Source organism: Hibiscus syriacus, unplaced genomic scaffold (assembly GCF_006381635.1).
Source record: "Hibiscus syriacus cultivar Baekdansim isolate YM2019G1 unplaced genomic scaffold, ASM638163v2 tig00111105_pilon, whole genome shotgun sequence".
Taxonomy (NCBI): Eukaryota; Viridiplantae; Streptophyta; class Magnoliopsida; order Malvales; family Malvaceae; genus Hibiscus; species Hibiscus syriacus.
The window spans coordinates 3156660-3166747 of record NW_024062987.1 but is presented as its reverse complement, the minus strand read 5'-3'; the positions used below and the strand labels follow the sequence as shown (position 1 = coordinate 3166747).

The 10088-nt window shown below is 34.2% G+C and overlaps 2 protein-coding genes across 2 annotated transcripts; one reads left to right on the top strand and one right to left on the bottom strand.

Annotated features, from left to right (window-relative positions):
- Window positions 1-234: 234 nt before the first annotated feature.
- LOC120154145 lies at window positions 235-1118 on the bottom strand. Its single transcript, XM_039165960.1, has 2 exons — window positions 471-1118; window positions 235-372 (listed from the first exon to the last, which is right to left on the bottom strand). The coding sequence occupies exons 1-2, from the start codon at window positions 1116-1118 to the stop codon at window positions 235-237; spliced, it is 786 nt and encodes a 261-aa protein (XP_039021891.1).
- A 6073-nt stretch (window positions 1119-7191) lies between these two features.
- Window positions 7192-8577, top strand: LOC120154144. The gene is made up of 2 exons (XM_039165959.1): window positions 7192-7312; window positions 8216-8577. Exons 1-2 carry the CDS (start codon window positions 7192-7194, stop codon window positions 8575-8577), a joined length of 483 nt encoding a protein of 160 aa, XP_039021890.1.
- The last annotated feature ends 1511 nt before the right edge of the window (window positions 8578-10088 follow it).

The following is a 10088-nucleotide window of genomic DNA, read 5'->3' as shown; positions in this document are numbered from 1 at the left end:
CACTTACATAATTTATTGAAACAAACCATGGAAGAAGTTTCCATTTACAATTTGATCTTTAAAACTCTTTCTATTCATTCCCTTCCCTCCATTCCAAGTTAAGCATACAAGTTTCCTATAAACAGAAGATTAACTGTATCTTCTTTGAAATTTCAAAATTCTAATAAAAAAAAATCACTTCAGATAATATTAATTAAAGAAAAAAAAAACCCAATTGAATTAGTTAGAAAGAAGTTAGTGAGGATTCTCACAATTACAAGCACATATCAGCAAGGAGAACCCATCGTCTCTTTCCTTAACCTTGTCTTCAAACCAAAGCCTGCAATCTAATCCACTCCTTGTCCTAAACATGAACACAGCACAGCCTGATGCCTGGTTAAACAGCCAATCATGCAAATCCCACATCATATATCAATCCCATCCAGAAATATTATGTGATTCCCTCTGAAATTCCACCTCAGTCTCTTCACTTGAACTGTCTTCTTCTCATCAATGGTCACCGTCAATTCAGGGTTCCTCATTCCTTTTTGCTTCCCGGTTTCTTCCTCGTTGCATTTGATTAGTATGTCGTGAGCCAATCCTTTATCACTAAACCGTGCCCTTGTCGAGTAGACGCTACTGGTGCCTACGAAAACTTCACTCCTCGAAACCAATGAAAAATTCGGTGTTGTTGGATTTTGTTGTTCATTCATATCTCCGAGAGATAAACAGAGTTGAGAGTCGACCAAAACGACGACGGAGAACCCGGAACTCGGTTCGGGTCCATCGATGTACCGAGCATCGGAAACATCCCAAACGACTTCAATCTCCGAACTGCAGGCTTTGAACGTTTTGCTGCCTTTTCTTTTCGAGAGACGGTACTGCGTGTTGGCGTTGAGTTTCGACGCGGTGTCGCCAACGTTGATCGTTAGGCCATGGCCGAGGCGATTGTTGAACCATGTTAGGGTGATGAGGAGGCGTCTTTGGGAGGGGATTGTAGCTTTGTATATAGATTTCACGGTGTTTGGACATGGAGGGGCAAGGTTCGGGGAGAGATAGGGTTGGTTTGAAGGGCCTGAACAGTAAGAATCCGACACTTTGATGGCATGTTCATTGTAACAAGATGCTATGCTCCTCATATTGTAAGAGAAAATTTTCCCACCCAAAGAAAATGAAAAAGGAAGATGGAGAATTTTAGCCTTTTTTTGCCCACTTCTATTGGAATATATGCTGGTTGGGGCAAAAGAGGCTTAAAGAATCAAGGCTTTTTAACTCCTCCTTACCACTACCACGAGAAAATTTACTCATTTTACTTGTTTAATCTTCCTTTTCAATGCTTTAAAACGTAATTTTTTTTTCATTAAACCGATTCAGTTTACTTTCAGAACTTAATTAAAATATTTTTAAATTTAGGATCACTTTAAAATATCGGCTATAGTATGAGAACATATGACGCAATTAATCCTAATGTATAAAATATTACACCTATTATTTAGTTTATGTTTTGATCACTTGTCTATTATTTTTTCTAAAATTATAGTCAATATTATGTTTTCGTCAACCGTCATTAAAAATTAACGGTGATACTCATGCGATATATATTTTTTATTTTTTTTCAACATTGACTTGTCATTACTTTATACCGACATGTCATTATCACCATTAATTTTTTTAACGACGGGCCGGTGACTAAAATCCAGTTAAAATATACCGACAGACTGATTTTAAAGACAAATAATAATTGAATGGTTAAAATAAAAGTTAAGTAATAGGTGAGTGGCCAAATAAGTAGTTTATCATAAGTTAAAAGGATGTATTTATGATTTCTTTAATGGAATTCTTTCCTAAAGGATTGGAATAGGAAAGATGACAAAAAAAATTAGGACACTCGGTGTTTTCTCATGTGGACTGTCAAATTAATTAAGATTCTTCTTAATCTTACATTAAAAGCCGTGACCATTACTTCTTTCTTCTTTAGCTTCATGTGCCTCTTTTTTACAATAATTAAGAATCTAATCAAAATTAACATCGGTTAAACTTTTGGCTTATCCCACTTTTTTTTTTATGAAAAAGACACTTTAATTTCTTATCGATTAGAAAATAAACGTCAATCAAGTAAACTTATATTATTGAATGATGATAATAATGAAAACAAGGAGGAATTTGGTTAACACATGGGATTGAGGGTTTGCTTTGTACTCTATTGGATACCATTAGGACTCAATTTGATGTATTGGATTTGAAACTCTACTCTGATAGCTTAAAATCTAATTTAATTTGACAAAATTATAAAACGAAAATTACCAGTTAGAATTTAAAAAAAAATAATTTGATTCTATCCATGAGACTTGCATCGAGAGACGTATCCTCAATAGGTGATGATGATGAATTGATTTAATTGGTCCTACCAATTAAAATCTGTCTTCAGATTCACCAACCAACAGCTAAAGAGTAAAGGCTGAAGGATCCCCCAACCTATTTACTCCCACGCCATCGGTTGTTACAAAAATAAACCCACACTTTTATGTATTCATTAAATCGTAATGTAACTCCCCATTCATTGTAACATTAATGGTTAAATGCTAACCGTTTTATCTGTTTCTGGAAATGAAACTGGCCTTATTCATTTGCACGTGGTAAAAAAATTGAATACAAGGTAATATATGCTAGTAAAACTCTTAACCATATGATAATAATAGTTCGTATATCTTTATAGGTGTCTTGCTCAAAAACTTGGGATCTTGAGAGAGAACAACAATTTCTTAATCAGTGAAACCGTTTGATGTATTAAATATAAATATCTAAAATGTTTTTTTGGGGTTTCTCTCCGGTGATTTAATTCACCAAAGTTTGTAAAACGGACCATTGAGAGTTAAGAAAGAAAGCCACCGTATTTAAGCGATTAAAGATATGACAGATGGTCCATTCAGGGGGAAAAAAAGATATGACAGATGGACATTGGACAAACCTTCAAGGCAAATGAGGTGGGAATGTGGAACATAGCAGAATATAAGATGGAGTGAAGGGAATGGATGAAAAGATTGTTCAAAGGGGTTTTTGGAGAAAGGTGCTTGAATTGAGGGAAAAGAATATGCACACTTGTTGTCAAGGTACACTTAAAGATATTGGAAGGAAGAAAGGAATAACCCCTCCTTTGTAGTTGATAATGATACGCAATGAATATGAAATTGGTGTTGCAGATTTTCTATCACCCATTTCAGTTTATGAATCGGGATTCTTATTAAATGGAATCGTTTCTGTTTCAGTTTAAGATCGATTACAGATTAGATCCATCTTGATTTCAGATCAGAATCAATAGAAAGTAGTTCAGGGATACAAGTATTTGTAGATTAGATAAATTCTGAGGTTGTGTTGATGAGGCAGGGTGGTCCAAAATATTTAGATTCCTGGACCATTGATCAGACAGACATGCACTATTTGTCAGTATAACCTGATTTGTAAAAATCTTAAAAATCAAGTTTTAGGCTAGTGACAGTCACCTTATGGCTTAAACTTTAATGATAAATTGGACCCCAGTTTAGCTATAATCATTGTATGATCAAACATGTTTGCTTTTTTCAGAAAAATCTGCAACTTAAAGCAAGAAAGTAGGCTAAAGCTTGTTACAATGCAGGCCACCATGGATTATAATTGTATTTCCATTACTATTAGTGTTGTTTTTTTTTTTTGGATAAGTTTGGTTTTATTTATCCAAAGAAGCAGTATTCCACTGCTACAAGCAAAAGAATACAACACCACCCCCTAAGAGGCTAAGACTATATATCCCAAGCTATTCAAAGGTCCCTATTAACAGCATCACTCCAAATAGCTTTCCTAAGAACATCTTCACTATCCCTTTAATACAAATCACAATGTCACCTATGCTCCTATGCACATTCCTAAAGTGCCTATAATTCTTTTCTTCCCATACACAATATAAGTAAGCACATTACTATTAGTGTTACGATATACTAAAACATATGAATTTTTTGGATAAATAAAACTCTTCATTCATAAAAAAAATAATCTTTATTATAAAATTATATATATATATATATATATAATTAATTAAAACTATATACACTCATTTATTCCTCTAAAAAGAAATCTATCAATAAACAATTCACTATAATAAAAAAATCAAGCAAGTTCGTACCCAACCAATAATTATGTTTGAAAACTTTAGCACCCTCAAAACTTGTATAAGATGAGATCAACTAATAAAATCAGAAACGTTTTTCTTAGTGGCAAGGTAACACATTTCTAACCTCTTTATACCATGTGTGAATCACTAGGTGCTCTTGCTTAACTTGCATTAGTTTATGAAGCATATAGCCTTATTTATGATGTTATAAAGAATGATAAATGAATCCTTATGATCTCTATCAACTTACATAAGACTTAAACATTATTTGATGGTCTTAGAGAGACAAATGGGTATTATTAAGTCATATTTTCATGCCAAAACAGGACATTCTGGGTAATAATATCGGTATTGGATGAACTGTACTGATATTGTTCTTCGAGTAACCTAAAACAATAAGGTGTTTTAGCTGAATATAGGTACCAGTTCATTAGGTATCGATATTGTTCCAAAGCTATCGATACTCAAGTGGGGAGTATTGATACCACTTTTAGATTTTGAATTCTAGTAGCCTATTTTGGTATCGATACCCCAGCATCCCAGTACCAATACTCCAATTAGGGGTATCGATACTTCTAGAACTCCTTGAATTCCAGTAGCCTATTTTAGTATTAGTAACTCAAGTTGGTACCGATAAAAGATGAGTATCGATACTGAGAGGCCTAGTGTTGATACCCTCATCTTGAATTGGGTAAAGAACCCATCTCATCTCAAGTATTTTGGGTAGGGGATCAAAGGTCATCAAAACTTTGTAAATAAGACTACAAGTGAGAACAACAATAAGGTTTATAATTACAAGTAGAAATGATATAAATTAGAAAGACATAAAATTACCTTTTTGTGACTTTCGAAAAACGATCAAGACACCCGAGTTAATCTAATATTATAACAATCATCTTGTATGCTAAATTGTCCGAACATGTATCAGTTAGTGCACAAGGCATTTAAGTTGCTGATTGGGTGTAGAAGCCCCAAGTACTCACAAAGAGTAGGTTGGCAGGGTGAATGCTTCCAATGTAGAAATTTTGGATCTCACCTAGGCAGGCTAGAGGGGTGTGTGGCCCAAAATGTAGTGAAACCCTCCATCCACATCATGATATCTACCTTTGTTTATGTGTTTAGCTTAGCACCCATGTATGCTAATATTCCTGCTTGCTAGCATGATCATGTCGTGGACACATGTAGTATAGTTTGGTTATTAGTGTGACATTATAACTCTCCACACCCGGTTACACAGAACAACCCGGGTACCTAAGCGTACATTAGAATCCGAACCTTGTTGGACAAATAAAAAACATTATCACGTGCACTATGCAGAAGCATACAAATTTAAATCATATTTCATGTAACACGTGGCAGCGAACAATTGAAAAACAATTTATTATTAAATAAACAATCGATACAATGCAAGATGTTCGATATAAGTTAAACAAGAATAACTCAATTCACAACATCAATAATTCAACATGGAAATACTAAATTGTTTCACCAATATTTATCATTGCCCCTTAATTAATGACATGAAAAATTCCAAATTATTTAGATTTCTTTTAGGGACTTAATTGAACATGCTTATCTAGTGACTAAAATGTAAACAATTCAAAAGTCACTTATGACCAACAAGCAAGCAATTTACATCTTTATTATGTAATTAAGTATGTTTAAGGGTGACAAGCCAAGTCTCACCAAATTCCAAATTAAGGTTTAATACTAATTAGTAAATCAATTTTTGGACTATTTTAAACTTTTATAAACATCTCGGGGTCAAACTAATACTTACGGATACTTAGGGTCTTTAATGAATGCAATTTTATCATTTTTTATCGAGGACACATAGTAGGGATTGATAATTTTTCACAGGAGATTGATCATTTGCAAAACAGTGAGTTTGGGATCGATCTTTTTGGCCAAGGGATGGATCCTTTCCCCTCATGATCGATTATTTTTTCTAGAAAAGTGTAGAATTCTCAAGAACATGCATAAATGAGTTACCAAACTTCCATATAATCAATCATAGGGACTATATACATGCTTGGACACTTTCATACCATATCATACATGTCAAAATACATATATATCAGGCTTCGTTACTCAAGTCACAACATCATTCAAGAATCTTGCATCAAAAGTCAAACATTGCATAAAAGTTCACTTTTAACATTAGTCACCTAGTCCAATTATGTATTTTAGGTCATTTCATGCGTCCTAAGAGTCTAATAAGTTTAGTAGACTTAATGTCACTTGTCTAACATACCAAACACTTCTTTATGGCACAAATCAACATTTGGCTAACTAAATGCCCAATACAACCAACAACATTAGTTCAATATTCCAAATCAATGGATCAACTCAAAAAGCAATTTCCAAACACAAAATCAATGGTCTACACATCATGCCACAGTTATTACAACTTAGCAAATCAAAAGTAGTCTAGGTCCCAAAATGATTCCCACATTACCACTATATGGATTCAAACTACATACACTTTATTAAAAAATGCCTTACTCGACAACTCTGGATGTTCGCTTCACACCTTCGACTCAGCTACTAGTCTTCTGAAAAGTGTTAAAAAATGATTGTGAGCTGAAAAGCCCAATGAACAACCAACATTTTAAGCAATGCACAATTCAAAGCTAAATGAAAGCCCTACATGCATTTACTCTTCACTTGATTTTACCTCAACATTCATGCCATCATGTAATGCCTCTATGCGTCATAAATGCACACAAAATCCAGATTGTACACATATTATTCATCTTCATATATCCAACAGCAACCAGAAACACTCATGCAATTACCTCTTGGCAAGTCACACACAATGAACACATTATTTTGATTAAAGATCAATGACCTTTGGGACGTTACAGGCCAAAAGAATAATTATAGGTATCATTTCGACCGATCTTCTTGCCCGGCGTTTCGACCAGCAGCAGGCATCACATCCTTTCTATCCGAGTTGCCTAGCTACTTACAAAAGTGCAGCATCCCGATGTTGTTTCTGCAGGTGAATTTGGTGATCAATTATGACCTTCTTCTTGAGCCCAATTTTGAGGTTTACTTGCATAGAAATGGCAAAGCAGGGCAATTTGGCCGCAAGGGTAAGTTTCACAAGTTTCATATGTGATGTTGGATGCAGGTTCCTGACTGGAGAGATTAGGAGGGCTTCAAAGCCGCCCTCAGGTCCAGCTGGTTTACTGTTAAACCATCCTTGTTTTAGAAGCCGGGTGGGATGATTTCGATGGTTAGCTTTGCAGAATAGAATCAATAGATATGCTGGCCCTGAATTGCTCCCCCTTAAATATGTATAGAGGAGAAAAACAAAGGATTTCATCTTTATTATTGCTTCGTTTAACATCTCTCTTTCAATTTTCTATTGCTTCATCTTATTGTATGGATTCATACCCCTAATTCTTATATACTTTCATGTTGATATACTATTATCTGTTTTATATATCACATCAATCAATAGTTTAAAATTATAAAAATTATTATTTATATATAGCTATAAACTTCAAATATCTATAAAAAAAAACTAAAAAAATGGTATGAAATATACAAGTACAACGCAACAACAAACACGTTTTGGGTTATTTTATTATTGTCTTCCCACAATCCTCAACCTCTTCATATAAAAAAACACTTGAGCCTATCTTAATATATCATGCCTTAAAAAATTCACCACATGTAAACTAATGAAAAATGGATTACACGTCTCGAGTAGTGCCCTTCCACCCCCTAAATCATATATATGTGTGTCGTTTCCTCAAAAGAAGATACAGAAATGAAAATGGCAACAAAAGTTGTAATGATGTTAATGGCGACCTCATTTCTGATGGGATACGCGGTAGCCACGGCGGTTCCTACTCTCCAACTATACATGTGGGAGGCAAAGTCATGTGCCACGACTGCACCAAAAGCTATGCACAATGGACTCAAGGCACCCATCCCATTCAAGGTTCTTTCCTTTCATCCATTAACATCACACTTTTCATGATATTCATTCTCATTTTACATTATTTCCTCTATTGGCATGTTTATTTTTTAAACTAGTAACGTATTTTCCTCGTAAATTTTCAAATGAACGATTGGCAGGTGGTAAAGTATCAGTGACATGCAAGGACGACCGAAGCAGAATCATATATTATGAAAGCCATGAAACCGACGAACAAGGGAACTTCAATATGGCTGTCAACAAATACGTTAATGGCAAAGAGTTGCAACCCCAATCATGCTTGATTAGGTTAGTGTCTTCCCCACATGCTACTTGCAATATTCTGACCAACTTCGCCGGAGAACTTAAAGGCATCAAGCTCCCGAACCGGCCTACCGTTTTATATCGTGATTTAGTTCAATATCAACTCGGTACCTTCTTCTACACTACTCAACGGTGTGCTAAACCTGCTGCCGACCACAACCATGATTCATCTGGTTGCCTTGCAAGTAATAATTATTAATGTTCTTTTTGGTGGGAGATATAAAATTTTCCATTTTGATCAATTTCCTTTTTGTTGTCATCCCCAAACGTTTTAATTTAATAAGTGGTATTTTTGGTTGAGATTGAAGACAAATTTATTATTGTAATGTGAATTAATGTTATAGTGTATATATATATTGGATAAATCAATTTTATTATCCAAGAGCAGTTAACTACTACAAAAAAACAGCCTGTTCATACAAAAAGAACCGACTACTTACAAGCTATAAACAACAAAACAAAACATCAATAATCTATACCCATTGATTACAAAGTGTGATATTAACACTGTCATTCATATTAATATTCCTACCCTTAGATGGATAGCAACAAACTCTTGAATAGCATGGAATAAGTCATCAAAAGATCTTGAGCGTTCTTGATATATTCTTTTATTCCTCTCCTCCCAAATAGTGTAAGTAAAAGTAGTCCAAGCTAACTTCATGATAGTAGTTAGCAAGGATTTACCTTTCCAAGAAGCCCAAGCTAAGTGAATGTCCCATGAACATGATCCTCTACGAATGCCATTGAGATTCAAAACTGCATCCCATAAAGAACTAGCCAAAGCGCAATGAAGGAATAAGTGATTTGTAGTTTCCAACGAGTCATTGCAAAGCACATATTTATCATCAATGTTGAACCCCATTCGTATCAGCCTATCTTTAGTTGGTAGTCTGTCTAAAAAAGCCATCCAAGTAATAATACTATACTTAGGAATATGAAGATGAAACCAGATCAACTTGTGCCAAGTGACCTTTTCCTCCTTGTTTCGAATCAGGAGCCAAATGTCCTTGATCGACTAGGCTCCAGAAGCAAGAACAGAGGAAGCCTGAAGCCTCATACTAAGCAATTTTCGAAAGCTCCAGCTTGAGTTAATTCCAACCTCCATGTTCCAAAAATCAGAATTTTTGATAACATAGGTTTTAATCCAGGCAATCCATAATGAACCCTCATTCGCAAGAATATTCCGGATCAAATGCATAATACATGCTTTATTCCAAGACTTAATGTCTTTAAGTCCTAGACCCCCTTCGGATTTCGAGAGACAGCTTTTCCCAACTTACTCTTGCACCAGGTGCAGCCTTGTCTGAACCTTTCCAAAAAAATCGTGAACATAATTGCACAATTATGTTAAAGAATATATTATATTCAAGTAGATTTTAATTTTTTTATATTATATACAATTTGAAAATATAAATTTAATATAATTTAATGTTCTTATTATTATTGATTATAAAATAGAACTGTAGACAACCAAATATATGAATATTTAAAATTATACATGCACTTGTATATTTGGTGCAATTACACACCCCAAATAGTTAAAGTACATTAATTTTTTTATCAAAATAAAATATAAACTATTTAATATTAGTTTAAATAATATCAATTTAATTAAGATCCAAACAATACATATAGATATCCATAAACTATTTAATAAACAATTTAATAGGCTTAACCACAGCAGGCGTGGCCCAGTTGGCAAAGCAA